The 20,159-nt window shown below is 38.3% G+C and overlaps 1 protein-coding gene across 1 annotated transcript in view; it reads right to left on the bottom strand.

Annotated features, from left to right (window-relative positions):
* Nucleotides 1-1,509: 1,509 nt before the first annotated feature.
* ARFGEF1 (ADP ribosylation factor guanine nucleotide exchange factor 1) overlaps nucleotides 1,510-20,159 on the bottom strand; it is an 84,169-nt gene continuing 65,519 nt past the window's right edge. Inside the window, exons 23-39 of the mRNA XM_059469540.1 lie at nucleotides 19,269-19,359; nucleotides 18,164-18,204; nucleotides 17,907-18,076; nucleotides 17,127-17,278; nucleotides 16,793-16,965; nucleotides 15,699-15,859; nucleotides 14,934-15,064; nucleotides 13,966-14,095; nucleotides 12,860-12,995; nucleotides 12,620-12,758; nucleotides 8,151-8,220; nucleotides 6,805-6,934; nucleotides 5,870-6,009; nucleotides 5,326-5,494; nucleotides 4,701-4,839; nucleotides 3,693-3,810; nucleotides 1,510-2,950 (exon numbers count right to left, since the gene is read on the bottom strand). Coding sequence (XP_059325523.1) covers nucleotides 2,786-2,950; nucleotides 3,693-3,810; nucleotides 4,701-4,839; nucleotides 5,326-5,494; nucleotides 5,870-6,009; nucleotides 6,805-6,934; nucleotides 8,151-8,220; nucleotides 12,620-12,758; nucleotides 12,860-12,995; nucleotides 13,966-14,095; nucleotides 14,934-15,064; nucleotides 15,699-15,859; nucleotides 16,793-16,965; nucleotides 17,127-17,278; nucleotides 17,907-18,076; nucleotides 18,164-18,204; nucleotides 19,269-19,359 — 2,255 coding nt within the window. The 3' untranslated portion in view covers nucleotides 1,510-2,785. The remainder of the gene's footprint in view (nucleotides 2,951-3,692; nucleotides 3,811-4,700; nucleotides 4,840-5,325; nucleotides 5,495-5,869; nucleotides 6,010-6,804; nucleotides 6,935-8,150; nucleotides 8,221-12,619; nucleotides 12,759-12,859; nucleotides 12,996-13,965; nucleotides 14,096-14,933; nucleotides 15,065-15,698; nucleotides 15,860-16,792; nucleotides 16,966-17,126; nucleotides 17,279-17,906; nucleotides 18,077-18,163; nucleotides 18,205-19,268; nucleotides 19,360-20,159) is intronic.

Consider the following 20,159-nt stretch of genomic DNA (forward strand, 5'->3'; position numbering starts at 1 on the left):
TCCAAAGTTCAGCTTTTGGCAGGGCCCTTCTGCCTCCCTAACCTTTTATCTTGACAGCCTCACCTGCAAAATAAATCTATCTGCAGTCCCAGCCCTGATGGATACTGAGATCACTAAAGGAGAACCAGATTTCTGACAATGATCTTATATGTGAGTGTTCAGAGAGCTGCAAGTTGAACACAATGCCCAGGGCACACCTGGTGCTGCTCTGGCATTGCAAGAACTGAAGAGAGGCACAGAAGAGTTACAATGACACCAAAGCTCAGCTCCCAGTGACCCAAAATTAAACAGCTATGGGGCCTTTTCCACATGAGCAATAAATAAGGCATGAAAAGGCCAGGCTATAAAAGAATAATGTCCTTACTAAAGAGGAGTACACAACAAAACAATAAAGCAGTGAGGTTTAAAACCAGAAAGAGCCCCAAAACACCAACTGCCCAAGGTTTTAGATAATTCATTGTACTCACTGCTCTGTCTTGAACACAGATGATTAGAAGCAATTGGGCAGACACACAAGGAACAGGGGCTGTTTAAACAGTGCTCAGGGCAGCAGTGTCAGGGACACCCTGGCAATGGTCTCAGAACAGTAAAACCATGGGGGAGAGTGAGACAATGAATAGGATGGGACACATTATACTCACCGTAAAAATTATTACTGGTCACTGTCAAGGACCTTAGGTCTGGCTTAACACAGCAGCTTAAGATTAAAGCACAGCACACAAAAAACTGAGCAAGTAAAATACAGTCCAAGAGGAAAGGCTACAATTAATTGAAATAACCTTAATTCTACCCCTTCTGACTCTGGTAATTGCTATTTGGTTTTGCTCCACCTCAATTAACTTTGTGAGCAAACTCTGAACCACAGGTCACAGCATTTAATTCCCTTTTCTGGCTTTTCCAATAGCTATTGCACTGAACTGCTTTTGGAGCCTGCTGTGAATGTCTGTGGCAGATTCATTGCCCTGAAGGACAGGAGGCTCCCTCACACACCTTGCTCTTCCCACTGCTCTCCCGTGCCAGTCAGGAGTTTTGTGGGAAGACACTGGAGAACAATCCAATCCCACTCTTACTAGCAAAACTGAAGACACTGACACAGCTGAGCTGGCTGATGTGTTCCAAGTCAGCAGAACTGTAATCCCAGCCCTTCCCTTCCCCCTTTATCCAGCAGCTGTTTGGTGCTTGTGTTTTAATCCCCAGAGAGCAAAGTGCAGCTCTGAGCTTCTATTTGTGCAGCACTATGGGGTCCATCTGGCCCGAACATGTAGTGCTTTCATTCTCCTCCAGCCTTGCCCACCTTTTTTTTTTTTAATTTTTAATTTTTTTTTAATTTACCACTCCTTTCCCCTTGTATTTGTCTCTAGCAGTGAGAAGAGGCATCCCAGTCACCCAGAGAGCACCCAGCTTTCTGCTCCCAGGGTCTGGGGTTTGCTCCTTTGAAACAAAAGCATGAGAGGCAAAGCAAACTGTAAAACAAGTAGCTGTGGATTAGACTGGTTTTGATTGCACTGATGAAAGAGTTCAAAAACTTTATTGACCTATAACCTGATTAGAATATGCCAGATGAGAACCAAATATTGTACAGAAAGTTGTACAGAATTTTTTTTACATAGAAAACTTTACATATCTGTACCATATACATTTTGTCCATCTGAAAAAAATTTCTACATCCATTGTAATACAGAATGCTTGACAATCTCGTCTGTTAACCATCAGAGCACAATTCACAGTATGAATACATTTCCAATAAATTTAACCATCCCCAAACCATGCCAGATTTGTTACTTGAATATATCCAACATTAAATTCTGTACATAAGAGTGAAATCTACATCAACCAAAAAACATCTGACAGCAGACACAACCTAGACTTGTTTGCAGTGATTCAAGTTCCAGTCCTTGAAGGATCATCATTTCAATGGCTCGTTATACTTCAAAGCCCTAAAACAAGTATATTACAGGTAGTTATGTCAGTCGTGATATTTCTACCGCTGTTCTTGACAAAAGTCAGCAACAATAACTTCTGGGCTACAATGAAACAAAACAAAACAAAAATAACAAAAAAGGAAGAAAAAAAAAATCACAACCCAAAAAAGAAACCCAAACTTCTAGTGCATTTGGTAAACAAGGAAGAGTTATGGGCTTTCAACAAATCAGTATTACAGAAATAAAATAATTTGGGAAGAACTGTATAATGTTAAAGAGTTTATATTACAGATCTGCATCTCTGTACATTTTCACAGAAGGATGATTACCAATGTCTCAGACAGCCTGAGTGTGCAAAAATCTTAGAATATCAGACATAGTTGCTAAATATTTTTTTCCATGAACAATAATCTCCATTTTCTTTTCACTATAAACATTTTATCCTTCAAAATACAGCTCTCCTGAGTTGTACTTCTCGCAGAAGCTCAAACCTTTACATATATATGTTTCTTTGGGTACACTTCACTTTCACACCCGCCATAAACATCTGTTGCTATGCTGCTGTCTAGGACAGTAAAGGACACTGCAGCCCGTGCTGACAAGGGGGACTGTGCTATAAACTGGCTCTGTGCTCAGCAGGAGCCAGGCAAGAGAAACCGATGGGAGAGAATCCGCCAGGAAAGAGAGGGACTGGAGTGCTGCAAGCCTTAATTACAGTTGGAAGCGTCTGTACCGTTAACCCTTGGATACACACTGCCAGAGAAAGAAACCATTTACATGGAGATCCAGACACAATGGCCCAGCTACCTGGTCCTTTTATTTAGCTGAGGAATATAAACTTGGAAACAGAGCATCACTATCTGCTAATGCTTGCTTATCCCAGGCTCTTGTTCTGGTGGTTGGGATATCTGGAAAACCACCCCGATCCGCAGGAAAAACCTTCGCAACACAGCCCGGAGCTCAGGAATCAGGTCAAACTGCATGATTTCACACAGCAAAGGGTAGTAGAACGAGGCATGGGCCTTGAACTGAGGAGAAAACAAACAAGAAATGACTCTGTTATACATGGGTACACCTCAGAAAGCACACTGCAAAATCAGAATATTAAATACTCTCCCAAATGAGGGTGAGAAACCCACAAAGCGACAAGCAGAAACACCTTTACAACTGAAATTAGCAGTGCTAGAATAAGGCTAAGACAGCTGTGATATACTCTGACAGATGCTCACCAGCTACACAAAGCTCCTTACTAATGCTTATTCTCCAAGAGGAAATATTTTTCTATTATGACCTTTTTTTCTTGCAGTTGGCCTTTTTCATCACTTAATTATTTCAGCCAAGTGTTCTTAGAGGGAGATTAAACAGGGATTTATTTACTGCAGAACTGCTTTGGAGAAGGTCAAGATGTATGTGTACCTGCAGCACTGGCAGCAGAAACAAGAGTTAATTCTTTGAATAAAATATCATCACTAATTGTCTTCCTCAGCAGGAGAGGGGTAAAAAACAATTTAACACACACTTCTAAAGGATTCCAGCATCTTTAAACTTCTCTGACACATTTTATTTTATCACTCATTGCACCTTCACACTGAATTATTAGTGTCAGTATCTGTCAAGTGCAGTTTGAATGTATATTCCCTCAACACAAGAGCGTCTACAGAGCAGCAGGAGCTTTTAAAGTCAAGTCTGTAACTGTGTGTGATGAACCAGTCTGGAACTACTTCTTACCTGTACATGTCATCTCAAACATCATTGCAAACAGTTACTTACCCTTTCATCACTTATCTTCAGGACTTTAGTCAAAAATAAGAGTAAAAGGTTAGTCCAGGCTTCCCGATGGCTTTCTGATGTAAGAGTGAGGAAATAGCTCAGAGCCTCGCTGCAGACACTGGAGACAAAAGACACAAAAATATAAATCACATTTCCTTCTGAGCTCTACTGCAGAAAGAGAGCTCTGGCTTTGCAAATTCTGGCAGTGTAAAGCCCTAGTGTAGAACAGCATTGCTTTATGAAAGCTGCTCTAAGCCTGGCTAATGACAAAAAGCAGTGACCTTGTTCAAGTCAAACCCAAAGTCCTAGGACTTCAGTAATAAATAAGCTGACAAAACGTGATTATATTGTCTGTGAATGTATTTGAAACACATCAAGTGCTCTTTGAGAGGTATCTGACAAAGCATTACGTGGGCTTTACGAATATCTCATGTTGATGTAACCAGGCAGTTTTCAGCTCTGCTTCCTAGTCTTTAAGTCTTAGCCTTAAGTGTTGCTGTTGAGGTTTAAAGCCCTCCCTTATTCTAACAGTTGCTTGAAAACTTTATAAACAAAAAACATTCAGATCAATAACCAAAAGAGCCAAAGGCCTCTGTATGCTCACAAGGCTGCCAGAGCCCAGTGTCCATTTCTGAAAATGAGAACAAACAGTGCCAGCTGCCTAAAATACCTGAGGTTAGTGAAAGAAAAAACAGGGCTTAGGTGATAGCTGCTTTCCTGTTTAAAGAAGAGCCCCCACCTACCCACATGATACAAAAGAAGGTGAAAAAAAATCTTTGTTCTCCCTGCAAAACATGCAATGGGAACAAAAAGGAGAGACAGCATCAGTAGCTGGAGGCACAGCACTCCCCACAGAACATAAACCTCTTAATATTAGCTGTGACCACCACACACAGGTGCCGGCTCTAGAAATTTACTGCAAACAGAGATGGTTTGTCCTTTTAAACCACCCACCCCCTTTCTTTAACATGAGAAATAACAGCACAGGCTCAGCTCCACAGGCCTTACTTCAGCAGCCTCTGCTGCACCTCCTCCCAGGCGCTGGTGCGGCTCTCGTCCATGTACATGCGGAACAGGATGCGCAGCCCGCAGGCCAGGCTGCTCGTCTCCTGCTTCAGCAGGTTGGGCTTGGACTTGCCTTTGAAACCTACGGGAATTCCAAGCATCCACTGAGATTTTTGGTTCAGTTTATTACAGTCCCCCACTTCTCTTTCTCAGCATCTTCTGCACACAGACAGAAGAATCATCTCAGTTAATTATTTTCTCATAATATTTATTACAATGGAGCACTGCTAAAAATCAACCTATTTATACGTGCCATAATTGTGTTTGGCACCCATTTTTAGTATCAGCTTATAACTGGCTATGAAACCTGTGTTTGTGCCGGCAGTTTCCAAGCATGGGACTCACACCTACAGCCAAGAATCAGCTTGGCAGCTGTACCTCAGTGAAACCTTAAATTTTAGGAAATCAGAGATATTTGAGCCTCCACAGATTAGGTCTCTTCCCTTTATGAATCCTACACTTATAGAGCCAAAGCTTCAACTTTTACATTTAGCATCAAAGTACTCCTGCCCTATTTTTGGGTCAATTAACACTGTCACAAAGTATTTCTTCAAGAGGACTGACTCACCTGCTTTCCAGAGAGCAGTTCTTTGTTCATTGTTTGAATTAAATGCTTTAGCAAATCTGTGAGATTCCAGCAGGCAATCAAGAAGTTTGAAAAGCTGCTGTGATGTTAGGAAACGATACATCCCTTGATCCTGTGTATCCACATGGACATCAAAGTCTACTGCATCTCTCTATTGAAAAAAGGGAAACAGGAAGAAAAAGATTTGAAGGAAAAAATTCACAACTGTTTTCAGCAAGCTCCTGTGATAACTCAATCCTACCCTGTTTACATCTGTATTTGTACTTAAACTGAACACTGTATTAAAGGTGGTATCCACATCCCAGATATACAAATCCCCTAGAGCAATACATGTTTAAATCTCCACAGTGCTGCCCTGGCACTGCAAATGCAATTTAATGGAAGCTGTACAAGATCTCAACAGGCAATGGAAATTCTCAAATGCATGTAAAAATTATAAATTAGCAGATGCTACAGGAGTTTGAGAAACTTAACACCTTTGGAAGAAAAGGTGTTAAAAAGAGAGGTACCTATCAGTTCCACTTACTTGTGCTGCTGCTAGATTCTCTGCATCCTCTTTTTTGCTAGTTGCTGGGAAGAACACAATGTTGTCGATCGTCTGAATGAGTTCCAGCTGCACAACACACTTGATCAAAAGAGCAGCAAATAACTTCTGTTCTGGAAATTCTTTAAAGGAAAGAAAATTACTTGTTAACTAAAGAACTTTTCTGAGCTGTTTTGAGGGTATGTTGAAGAACAGTTTAACTTCATGAACATGTGTAAAGCAAACCTGGAATCCACCTGCTGGAATTACTAACACCAGGAGAGATCACCATGTTACCAACTGGAACTTCTTAAAAAACTGTTTCCTGAAGTTGTCTGTGATACATTGGATCAACCTGGTTTAGTGTTACCTAAAAATCACCAAAATTAGTGACTTGGACTTCCAGGGTAATATCAAGAGCCAGAGGCTACTCCCAGGCAGGAGGCTTAGCACAGCACTGGCACCATGCTTGTTTGTAGCTGTGGCAAGTACTAATGAAACACATGACCATTTTAAGCAATGAAACACAACTACACAAGGATCTTAAATAAGGGTTTGATAAACTCTCCTCAAATCATAGACAGAATTCTTTTTCAGCTACTGCTTCTGTTGCATTTTGCACTGAAAAATCTCTGCTCCTAAGAAAAGAAATCTCACACAGCACTGTAAGGAGATTACTATTTTTAATATTTTGCTTTGGGTAAAAAGCCTAGAAGCTTGCAGTTGAACTCTGTTTTAAAAATCTAAGAGGCAAAAAATGTGGACCCACAGGAGTCCAAGAAAATTCTGTCATACTACAAGAAGATAAAAATTTAAACAATGTGATTTCTTCACATCATGTTTCTGAAATCACAGCTGGGACTGTAACTAATACATCAAACATCCAGTTCATACTACTCTGCACAGATAAAAACTCCAAACCCCTGCAGAGTACCCACTTGCTGCTGGCCTGGCTTTAGTTGCTTCCTCTGCTACCGTGGCCCCTGTGCTGGGCTGAAATGGGCGTCCATCTGAAGGTCGAGGCTGGATGGAGTCATGGATATCTACTGACTTCTGGGAGATTGTATCCTGAAAAGAAAAAAAAGGAAAAATAAGTAATTAACTTACAGAAAACTTCTAGTAATTGGTAATAGTGCTGTGCCCTTCAGAGCTCAAGACATTTGCTGTTTCAACACTGCACTTTCATTCACTTGAGTCATACCTGCTATGAGCATTCATGAAAGATGTACCAGAAAGATGAGCTACTAAGAAACAACTGAAAATTTAACAAGTAACAAATACTTAAGCACACAGAAAATGCAATGAGCAGCATTTTTCAGATAGGTTTTTGCACTCCCTCCAAGCATTTCTTCTGTCACTCAAGAGTTACTACAGCTTTTACCAGATCAAGTGTAGGAGGTTTGCTGGCAGGTTCCTGCTATTATATTTGACATAAATGGATCAAAAATACAACCAATATGTTTACATCAAACCACTATAAATGAGTCATGGTACAGCACAAAGGTACAATACCCATATAATGAGAACTGGCCTTCACAAACATTTACTTTGTTGAAGCTGAATTATGGTAACACTTCATAAAGATAAATGGAGGAAGTCAGGCTCTCTTAGTAAAGCTCATCTGGACCATTATCCTTGAGCAACTTGTATCAAGTGCTTCATTAATCTATAAAGAACTTTACGCAGCAATCTTGTGAGAATGTCCAAAAGCTAAACTAATTCTCATCAATAGCAAGGCAGCTACAGGAGCTGTCACTTGCAGGCAAATCCAGACTTCACACCAGTTTCTTCAATCAACACTAAGAAATCTGGTGGTTATACAAATTTTCTACTTTAAATTGATATTTAAGGTCTTATTACAAGAGAAAATTTGGAGGCAAAAAAAGTCAGTATGCCAATCTATCCCTCTTCAGCATTTTCTCTTCTTTCCAGTACAAAATAAAAGAAAACCATGACCCAAACCACAAAACAACTCCAAGCCCAACTACAGTATTAGAGAAACCTGCCAGACACAGGACATTACCTAAAACAAACACAGGTAACTACCTACAGCCAATTTATGGAAGTCAACTTTGCTGCAAACAAATACATACTTCTTTATCAATTAATTCCTTGCCATTTTTAAACATTAAATAGCACTTGAGCTGGAAAAAAAAAATTCACATAAATCAAAACAGAAAAATGTATTTAAAGCAAGTATATTTTCACCTATTCTACATCACAACACATTTGTACTGACCTCTTGCAATCTTAAATTATTGTTTTGTTTATTTCAGCAGCTTACCAGTTTTTCTTTTGCATCAGAAGGAGAGCCAGAGCAGAACTCCCCACCGACTGGTCTCCAAGTCAGCAGCCTTAAAAACACAACACCAGTACCAAATTTACCAAGTTTCAAATATAAATCAGAACCAACACTCTAAAAAGTCCCCTTCAAGATGGTGTGGGGTTTTTGCATTAATTTTAATTCTAAATGCGCTTTATTTTTTCACATGTTTAAAAGTGAAAGTACTGTGTTTGTTGAACTTCAACATTTCTGTCAACTACCTCGGATGGACAAGCGGACTATATTGAGGTGGATTAGCTTTTCTCAGAAATACTGGATTTGTCTTAAGGCAGAGTTTTAGTGCCATTAGTGGGCCTCTTCTCCCACACTGCCTTAAACCTGATCTAGAATAAAGAACGAATCTACTCCAGAAGAAGCCTCGTTAACATTTGAGATGTTTTGCATTCTCTGTCTGGAGTATATTCCAGGATTATATTTCTATTTCCAATTAAAAATTCACCACTTCCACTCAGGATTCATTGCTGTTATGAGGTATCAAATCACTGACAATACTTCTGATCTCTTCCCTGCTGGTTTCCTATAGGACATGACTGTCTTGAGGATCTTAACCTTAGCATTAAAAAAATGTCTACACTAATGTCTACATTGTAACTTACTGTCTGTGCCTGCCAAGAATTGAGGGAAATTGGATTAAATAACCTAAGTTGTCCCACTGTTTCTTGTTCTATCCAATTCACTGCTGCAAAGTAAGATTGGAATTACTTGTCATTGTCATGGTCTCAAACTCTTTAGTCTCCATCTGTGTGAGGTAACACATACTGGACATTTGTGTCTGCATTTCCTAAGGGAGAGTTTTTACACCAAGTTAAGCTTCCTAAGTGAATGTACCACTGATCTCTAGAAAACTGAATACTGGATAACTAAAAAGACAAATAAGATAAAAACTTGAGGCATGTAATAAGGCAACAAATAGAATAGAATAGAGAATTAATTGATTCCTGAAAGCTGCAAGAACATAAATGGAGGCATTGGGATAATGAACCACTATGAGCTGGTAGAGGCTGGACCACCATAATCTGTGCAAGGAACCAATTCTAACTCTTGAATTTTTTGAAGATAAGAGGGCACTCACACTGGATTTCTCAGCACCAGAAAGCCAAGACTCACTCTTACAAAGCTTCAGAAAATTTAAATTAACAAAAATTATGAACAGAAGAGAAATTAAACTAGAAGAGAAATTAAACTAAAAGAATAATTTAAAAAAACCATTACAATAAGCAAAAATCGATAGGCTGGATGAGCAAAGAGTGAGGTGGACTGAAAACTGACTGAACAGCTAAGCCAAGAGGATGGTGATTAGGTGCCCAGAATCTAGCTGGAGGCCAGTGGTACAGCGGTCAATGCCTGGTTCAATCTGCCCATCTTAATGGACACTTCAATGGACAATGCCCATCACCCAGTTGGGGCAGAGAGGACTCTCAGGAAGCTGGTTGACACAAAGTAGGAGGAGTGGCTGATACACCAGAGGGTCATGCTGCTATCCAGAGGGACCTCCACAGGCTGGAGAATGGGCTGACGGGAACCTTGTGCAGTTCAGTGAGGGCAGAACAAAGTTCTCCCCCTGGGGAGGAGCAAGGCCAAAGACCCCAGGATGTGCTGGGGCTGCCCAGCTGGGGAGCAGCCTGGCCTGCAGAGAAGGCCCTGGGGATCCTGCTGGTCACCAGGCTGGATGTGAGTGAGCAGGGTGCCCTCGCTGCAGGGAAAGCAAACGCTGTCCTGGGCTGTGTGAGGAGAGCTGCCAGCAGGAGGGAAGGGGACCCTGCCCCTCTGCTCAGCACTGTGGCCAGTCCTGGGCTGCCCAGTTTGAGAGATGTGGACCTGCTGGAGAAAGTTCAGCAAAAAGCCACAAAGGTGAAGAAGGAACCAGAGCATCTCTCCCATAAGGAGAGTCTGAGACAATGGGGACTGTCCAGCCTGGAGAAGAAAAGGTTCAGGACATCTTATCAACACACTATAAATATCTGAAATGTGGGGACAAAGCAGAGCCAGGCTTTTTCCAGTGATTCCCAATGCCAGGACCAGAGGCAATAGTACAAACACAGGAAGTTCCCTATGAGCATTAGGAAACAGTTTTTCACTGTGAGGGTGATCAAACACAAGGCAGAGGTTGCCCAGAAAGGCTGTGGAGCTTCCCCCCTTGGAGATATTTGAAAGTCAGGACATGGTGCTGGGAAAAGTGCTTTGGGGTGGCCATGCCTAAGCACAGGGGTTGGGCTACAAAACCTCCAGAGCCCTTTCCAACTTCAGCCAGTCTGTGTCATTCTGTATGAGTATCTTCAGCTATCAACACCTCAGTGATGTGCAGAAGCCTGGCAGCAGCATGGCCTGTGGTTTTCTAGTAACTGACCCTTGCAGAAATTGGTAGCTGAGTAAATATTATAGTACATTTTCCAAACAAGGAAATATGATCAACTCTCTCTGCAAAAAAGTAACTTGCCAAGAACCAGCAGAGGCTGATGCTGCAACTAAGAACTCGTGCAGCCAATGTTGCAGCTCTTAAATTAGAGAAGCTGCACAACACCTGGAAGATGTTTCATATGAATGCTAAAAAAGAACAAATGAAACTCTACCTGATCAGACTAATAAGAACTTCTGCCAGAAGATACTTCACACTCCAGAGATTCACAGCCTCTGACTATTTGAAGACAACTGACAATAAAGCACTTGCCCATAAAGTTTTCATATATACCACTGTGTGATTTGTCTTCATTTCAACATTAACTACTGTGTTACTTCCAAGCATGGAAAAACAAAGGTAAAGAGATCATTTGCCTTTTCTAAGCACTGAGGCAGGCACCACAACAAGCTGAATATTAGAACTGGGTGGTTTTATTAAAACTGGTAAATAAACTGATAACAATTTTTTTGCATTGTCAACAAAATAAAATAATAAAAAAACTAAGGATGGGAGGGGAGAAAAAGCTCCATTGCAAAAGAAAAATAGGATAATAGAGGGATTAGAAATAAAATATGAAATGTCAGCCAAACCAGGAGTCTCAGAAAAAGAACCAGATGTCATAAAAAGAGAGGCAAAAAAGAAGTATCCTCCTAGGACTCAGAAAGAGAAAGAAACAAAGATGTGTACCCTCACATAAAATCAAAATAAAGACTACAAAAGTTGGGAACCTCCCAGAAATTTAAAAAGGAATAACATAATGAAGTTCTCAAAAGATGGTAGAGAAAGATTAAAAGAGAAAGAAAGAGAAAGTTAAAGGAAGGAGTTGGATACTCTCCTAAGGAAAAGAACCCATTTGAGAAGCAGAAAGGCCTCAACATCAAAGTGAATAATACACATATTTCAAATTAGATATAACTAAAGGCAACAAGAGTATTTTGAGTATGTCTAAATATTAAGATATTCAAAATGCTGCTCTAGAAAGGTTTCTAATATTCAATTATAGAATACCCAGAAATGTAAGTTTTGATCATAAGTTGAAACCAAAGCAAATGTTCTGCTAGTGAATATTAACTTCAAAATCTTTCCAAGTACAGGCCCTAATAAGTTAGGGTTAATTCAGCTAAACTTCCACATCCAGAGATGTGGCTTCCAATTTTATTTTTGGCAGTTACCAAAATACAGAAGTATCTTGCTAGCTCCCAAATATTTCAGCTTCATTTCAGACTTATTTATGGATGGAATTAATTTATACCTACTTACTTAAAAAACAAAAGTGAGGTAGTGACAGATTTTATCTTTTAATAGATGAATGAAGCTCTCTTACAGTGCTGTCTGATATGCAACTCTAAAATAGGAGGAATTTTAGAGGAAAAGGAAAGACTGACATGCAGAAGGTTTCTGTTGCTTCAGCTTTCTTCAGGCCTAAAGTACGTCCCAGAAGCAAAGAATATGAACTGGATAAAACACAGCACTTGGAATGGTGCAACCTTACTCCAAGAAACCTCACATAGAGTAATCATACGAATGGAAAGAATTACCAAATAGCCAAGAAAATTTTCACAAAAATATTAAGATTCATACAAACATATGATGAAAATTAACCATCAACCACACAGACTTAAATCTGTAAGACTGTTGCAGTATTTTAGTATTTTATGGCAAAAGCTCCACATGTAATTACAAACAGCAAAGCCGGCATCTTCTATTACCAAAAAAACCCCCAAAAAACCAAAAAAAATCATATAGTACTTCTCCAAAAATCCAAAACCTTAAAACTGATTCATTTTACATTCTGGGGGTTGTTGGAGAGTTTTTTTGCTTATCTCCTATACAGTATTTTAGTTTTTAACACTTCATCATTAACAATACAGAATACCTACACCTAATTTACCACCACTTTTAGTCCACACTTAACAGCTTTTTGTTCACCCCACCCATGAGATATCTAAGAGTTTGAAATGGGTAAATCATTTAGTTAAACTATTTCACAAAGTATTAACAGTTGTCTTACGCATGAGGGATTGTAGTTTTGAAAATATCCAGCATGCAAGTGCAAGTTTTATCCCAGATTTCTAGGGTGAACTTTTCACCATTAAGGATGACAACATTCTCCAAACAGTTTGTACCAGATCGTGCCAGTTGTTCATTGTCTGTAAGAGACAAACAGGGTATTTGTTCATTCAACTTCAACAGTAAATGTTAACATTGTAAAATGTTAACATTGTTTTAACATAATTTGTGCAGTTCCTACCTTGCTGCACACACCAGTACAGCTGTGCAAATATATCATCCAAAAGAACATCACTAAGTACTTCTAAATACTGTGTAAATACATCACAGATTGCATAAAGTGCATGGTTACAAGTAGTTGTCATCCATTCAGCTTTCTAGGAGTCAAAAAAAAGAAGAGTTACAACCTGAAGGCGAAACTTCTGGATAAACATATTTGTATTTACTCAATTTGCTTAATAGTGACATGAAATTCATGTATCTCAAAACCTCAAAATCTGGAGCCTTAACTCCTGCTTTGCTAACAAGCAGGTTTAAAAAGAACTACAGGAGCAGACAAACAAACAGTCTTAGTGTCCAATCCTACTCAATGATTTAACACCAAGCTAAAAGCTAAAGCTGTGTTTAAGCATTTTCCAGGGGGGAAAAAAAATTATTGAAGTGAGACATGTCCTACTACAAACAGCCAGACAAAGCCTCTAAAACAATTGATAATTTTGATCTAACTTCTAATACTAACAATTTACACATTAGTTACATTTTAAAGCCAATTTCAGTTGTTTTTCAGAGCAGTACCTGGTTTTGGTTTGGCAGATCAAAACCTGAATGGCTGGTCAAAAGTGTGCAATGACAGCACAGTGCTGTTTTGGGTGGTTTATGTTTGTCTGTGGGTTGGTTGTGGGTTTTTTTGGTTTCACTTTGGCTGAGGGGTCTTCTTTTCTGCCTTATCATCAAAAATTTTGAAGTAACAGAACTTATTTCTATTAATTATGACTTCACTGCTGACTACAAGCCTCACTCAAATGAGCACGCTGTGTCTCATGTTCCAAACATCACATGTAAAAGCTACAGCTCTACTTACAAGCCCTAGATACATAGCATTTTATGCTATTCTTCTGCTGTTCCTAGTGTAAACTACCAGGTCTTTTACAACTATGGCTTTAAAAAAATGAAAAAAGTGACAACACCTGCCAACAGAATGCCAACAAAACAAAACAAGGCTACCAGAACCACAGGTCCACCATCCAAGTTTTGAGGTTTACCCTACATTACTTGACTAAGTTATATTACAGGTTTTCTACAGTAAATGTAGTTCTCATGTAAATTATCTTCCTCCACTTTCATCACCTCAGTCTGCTGTTCTGGCAGTTTCATGTTGTCAAATATCCTGAAGACAATCCGAAACAAATCTTGCCACCAGTGTTTTTCGTAAGTATGGCCATATGTCTTCATTATTTCAAACATTACTGTTAAGCCCCTGAAATGAAGAAAGAACAGCTTATAACAAGAGTTACAGAAAGACATGAGCAAGACCAAGTAAGTACAACTACAGCAGCAATAACAAACTCAAAAACTGTTTAGAAAAATATACATACACAAGTATCCAAAACATAAGCAGAAAATCAGCTTGTAAAAAAGCACTTTATGGTTGCAGGCAATAGCCAAAAATATTTTTGAGAGCTGTGGTAAATTGAAATTAAAATAGTAAATCAACTCCTTTACCAAGGGCCACAAAAATTAATAAACAAATATTTCCAGTTAAAAAGTACAAAAGTCTAGAAACAATTATTAACCTTCACCAGCTATAAAGGGAGTCCAGGTGCACAGCTCCCATGCCAATGGGTTAATTTAAAGTTATTTGTGTACAACTCCTCATATTCCACATCAGAATTATAACTGAATGTGCTTTACAAGGGAAAATCATATTCCAGAAAAAGAAGCAAGTTTTACATGAAATCAGAGTACAGCTTTGCTTTTTTTAACATTTCTGCAATCCTTAACCACTTAATGAACCATGGTATAAAACCAGTTTTAAAATCCCCAAGCTAAGTGGGATGAGCCAGACAGAATGCAATCACAACTACATAACTTTGTTGTTTATTATAACAGAAAATAAAAATTTAAAATATACAGAACACAGACTTAATTCCTATATTCCAGTGTCTATTTAAAACGTGTTTGCTGTTTCCACAGTGGTATCACCTGAATTAAATACATAAGTCATTTTATAGTGATTACATTTACCAAGAGTTGTTTTTGTTTCAAAAGTATAAAGTAAGCCTTTTAAAGTTTGAATTACAAATACTGATTGTTACCTGGTTCTTACATCTAATTTGCATCTATTGATGATACAGGACAACTCAAAGAGAATTGGGAACCATCCTCGCACCCACACTCTGTCTTCAGGAGCTACATTCATATCATCACTTGTGTATTCCTTGAATGCCTTTAGAAGAAAACAGAGTTAGACAGCCACAGAAGTTAGATTCTTAACAATAAAACACAATTTGGAGTGTAAGCAACAATCTCTCCTGCAAGAGTATTATACCCTGATAGCTCAGATGAGTTGGCAATTAAAACAGTAGCACTGGGAAAGTGAAGTGGTTTTCAAACTAATGCTTAGAATATTATGATGAATGAACTTAAAAAATAAACAAGATTACATATTCAAGCACCAGTTTTTCCTTGCAGTTCAGTGTGAGTTCCTTGCTCTCATTTTTTTACAGAGATAGCTCCTGAAGTGAGGACCTAACCATAACATTTTGAGGATATCAAACATTTTTAGTTATGCCATTATCCATTTTTTCACACTTCCCAGCAGAGAGCAGATCCTGAGATACGATTCCAGCAGCTCTCAGGAATGCAAGCTGAACTGAGTGGTAGGGATGGGCAAAGGGGAATAAAAGAACATTAGAAAAATCACTGATAACTTTCAAAGCCTATGGCATTTTATACTCCTAGTGTTTCTGAATAAAGTACATTTCCCATTAATCCATGAATCTTGAAGGGAAGCCAGTAAGTTTAGCATAGCTATTTTTTCTTTATAAAAGCACTTATGGTTTAGTTAACACAGACTATACCTGAGGCCTGTCAGACACATATTTTGCACAGTGGCGAATGAGGCGGATCGCTTCCATACTGGTATCTGGAAATGCTGCATTGCAGGCAAATTCAGACAAGCACTTCACTGCATCCTGGAAAGAATCTATGGTTGCTGGGAAGTGTTTCTCAAACACGATTGCTGAGAGGAAAGTGTGAAAAGGAGAAAAAAAAAGTGTCATGCTTTAAAATGTATTAATTCTAATATGAACTGTCTGTAACAGAAGTCATGAGAGACTGGTTCATTGATTGCTGCTGTCAAATGCCCGAGTAGTAAGAAAAACTAAAGAAAAAAAAAATATAAAAAAAATTACCCAGACGGCATTTCATTTTGACAGCGAGTATTAAAAATAAATTAAAGTAGAACCTGGACTAAAGCAGGGAAATGTAATAGTTAAGCAAGACTAGAGAAATAGGCTGCTTAACACTAGTCTGTGTCCCCACAGTTTAAGAGGGACCTCAAGTATGGCACTCCACCTACTAATGGACCTCCTCGTCAGCAACATGATGCCTTGTTTCTAAACAGCTGCTTTTGAAGGAAAAAAAGTGCTTCATCAAAGATGAAACAGTTTTATAAACTTGTAGATGTTCAGACAGAATAAAGAGATCCCCTAAAGCCTGGGATCTAGATTAGAATACAGAGAGAGAAAAAATTATCTAGTGCCTCCCTATCTCAGCACTTTCTCCTAAATGGGCCTTACACAAGCACAATGCAGAATAACAGAAAAAGATAAGCAAACAACATATTAGTAAAATATGCACTTTTTTTCTTCCCTAGGGGAACCCCCAGAATATTTAATTTAAATAAAAATGTACACATTAAAATAGAATTATCTAAGGCCTGAGTTGTTTTACTACAGAATGCAACAAACAGACAAGTTTTTTTTAAAGGCATGAAGAAAACCAGTTAACTCTACTCTGGTAAGCATTTTCCCAGAGGACCAATTGGAAAGTGTAAATCATTGGTTCCAAGACATGAAAGCAGGCTCTACTATGCAGGCTGTGAGTCCATAAAGCTTCTTGGGCTCTGGAGTGACACTCACTTCCATGATGTCTGAATATTGTCCATACTCACTGACAATGTGTCCTGTAGTCTGGAATGCCAGTTCCACTATACTTTCATCCTGATCTGAGGCTGCCAGATGAAACACTGAAAAAATGTTTTTCCAGCCAGAACGAATGTTAGCAGCCTGGGAATTCACCATCTGTGCAATACACCGTACAACCATGTCTCGAATAGTAGGAGACCTAAATTAGGATAATAAACAATAATTTTTTAAACTAAATTACATAATCAATTTGAATAGTATAATTCTCTAACGACTGATTTTACAAAAGCAATTTGAAAAATTAATTGCAGAAGTTGATGCTTGTGATGCCAGGCAATTCAGTTAATTGTATGTTATTACCTGTTTCTCTTCATGATATGTTCAAATGGTCTTAGGAAGTCCTTCTGGAATCGGAAATTAGCAAGTTCTCCTTTCTCCAAGAACTTCATTGACAATTGCCTTAATGAGTCTACTGCAAAAATAGCTACATCTTCATTGGGATTGCAGCCAACCTGAGAAGGTAGAATAGAAAAGCAGAGTAAGCTTGCATCAGAATTTGTATGGATTCAGCACAAGCTGCCTTTACAGCTGATAACAGAGAACTAAGCAGCACTGAAAAATTAATGAAATTAAACAGTAGTCAACTCTAGAAATCACACTGTTTATGCAATTCAATAATCCCTGATTCCAGCTATTTTCTACGTTAAATAACCAGGCATTTAAAACATTGCAAAAACAAGCAAGCCATCTAAAAAAGACTTCAACAGCTGTATTAAAAATGCATGTCAAACATTCATTTGATAAAAAGTCAATTTAGACTTGAAGACAACCTCCTAAACCAAGCATCGTGAAACACCCACAAAAATTACAGCACAAAACTAACAGCAGCCAGTTCTAGACTCAGGTAATGATAAATAAGGTAATGCATACTTCTGTTTTTATATTTATTATGCTGTGCACCTCTGCCTTTTCGCAGGTCTTTCCTGCTTTACAGTTTTGGTTGGTTTAAGCTTAAAGGGAAGGATAGAAATTTGATTCTATCAAATTTGATTCATATAAGCATGATTTTCCAAAGTTCAAAATAAAATAATCTGTATCAATAACTGAAGGAGTATGCACTATAAGCATTAAGAGGGATACCTTGTTAAAATGATCACCAATAACTTCCCAGATCCTAGACCACTGTAACCTGATGCGGCCCATGTTGTAGTAAGAAATCTCTACTATCTTCTGCAGACTGAACATTCGAGGGTGGGTGGCAGACAGCAGCTCATCCATAGACACAGCACAAAGCCAGCGAACGAAATCCACTGTTAAATGACCACAGGTTTTAATGCAATATTTTTCCAAAGTTTAGTTTAAAGGGGTGGGGAGGGGTAGGGAAGAGATAAACCTACCAATAGCATTTCCATCCAACCTTGTAGATCCCGTAAATATTCTGTAAAGTGCAGTTAAAGACATGGTTAAAATTTCTTAAGAAAAGCACCTGTTAAATGTTTTCAAGCCTCCTTGTCTTATTTTTTTAACAATATATAGACAGTCTCTGATTATTTTTATTTATTAAAAAACAATTAGTTTTTCACAACTGTAAAGACATAGTGAGAGTACTGTCAGCTTTTATCATTCCTGATTGAAATATAGAACTCAAATGTCTCCAGAGTGCATAATACTCATTTGCCATGAAAAGTAGATATTTGAAACACCTCCCATTATGAAGCAGGGAGGGACACTGCAAACCTAAACAGGTATGGTGTGTTTGACACCAAGCTTCCAGTGCACTTGATGTGATTTTATTGCAAGACAACTTTTCATTGAACTGACATCGATCTTGCTGCCTGTACTTCAACCAGAGAAATGTTTGTAAGCCATCAAAATGATACCTCTTCATCAATTTTGACAACCATTAAGAAAATTATATGTTCTGATTTCTTACATGCTGAGCAAGCAAGATTCATGAACACTTCAGTCTGATCACTACTGTATGATACAGACAGGGAATGTCCATAATATGTATTCTGCCTAGCCAAATCCAGTTAAAATAAACGTGATTCATAGAACAGAAGACTGGAGTAATAATTTTGGTCATTTCAGAAAACATCTACATAACCTAGAGGAAAGCAGGGAGTCAGTAATTACATTTAGGAGAAAAAGAGTCTGACAATAATGCCCTCAGTACTAAGGCAAAATTAAATTTGCAATCTGTTACTATATACAGCAAATCAAGATTCAGCAGACACTACAGCAGACTCCATTCTGTAAGTCTTCTGCAGTATTTTTTTTATCAGTAAAAAAGCTTCTTGCCTAACCTTTGCCCTGCTCTTTCTTGCACAAACACCCATGATGCAAAAATAAATCCACCCCGGTCTAACTGAAAGGCACTTCTATATGGTAGTTTTTATATAGGCTTTTTCCAAATAAATTAGTAAGGTCCTTTTCTTAGCACAGGGTATTCAAATACTGCTTGAAAAACTTCAGGTGGCAACAAGAAATTTAATACAGTACCTGTCTACAGCAACAACAACACTCTGGGAGCTAGTTTCTCCAATGGATTCCTGAATACTTGCTATCTGCTTCCAATCCACGTTTCCACCAACTACAGTGAGAAAAAATTGAAAAATTGGTAAAAAAGAATAAAGAATGAGTTGGGAAGAAAGAAGAATAAAAGTTGTGCCACTACCAGTATGATTAAATATATTTTTAATTCACAAAAAAAAGAAGCACATTATGAATTTCCCTTGCATGAGCTGGCCATCTCAGTGAACAGCTGCATGTTGGGGTAAGTCCTAATTATCCTGATTACCTAATTATTACGTCTCTATCCATGTATAAATTATATTAGTCCCTAAAAATTGTCCACATTTGGAGCAACAGATACAAGTGAAAAAAATAAAACCCACAAGAACCACCTTTTTCCTCAATTTTTCAATGAAACTTTGGTAACCTTGCCACTTAGAACACACAACATATGACTGACAATATAGCTTAGAGGAGAATTTTTCACACTTAATTAGCATCAAGTGAGTAAATCCATCCCAAAAGATTTCTCATCATTCAGAAAGAATAGCTTCCACCAAAATCCCATCTTTAAGCTACATCTCAATTACAGCAGAATTATCACTCCAAAATAGTGAGAAATATCTTTAAATAAAACCAGCAATTATTTATTTTGGAGGCTTGAAACTGTAACCCACATCTGGGAAAGCTCATATGAAGAAACCATTAACTTTGCAGTGAGAAAAATTCTGAAATTTTTAGCAATCTCCAAAAAAAAAAAAGCAATCACCATCAAAAAAAGCAGGAATCTTGCAATCACTTTGGGTAATTCCATATACTTTGTATGCAGGGCTTTTTTTTTAAGCAATATAGAAAAGAACAGAAGACTGAAAGAAGGCA

Source organism: Ammospiza nelsoni, chromosome 1 (assembly GCF_027579445.1).
Source record: "Ammospiza nelsoni isolate bAmmNel1 chromosome 1, bAmmNel1.pri, whole genome shotgun sequence".
In the NCBI taxonomy this organism is placed as follows: domain Eukaryota; kingdom Metazoa; phylum Chordata; class Aves; order Passeriformes; family Passerellidae; genus Ammospiza; species Ammospiza nelsoni.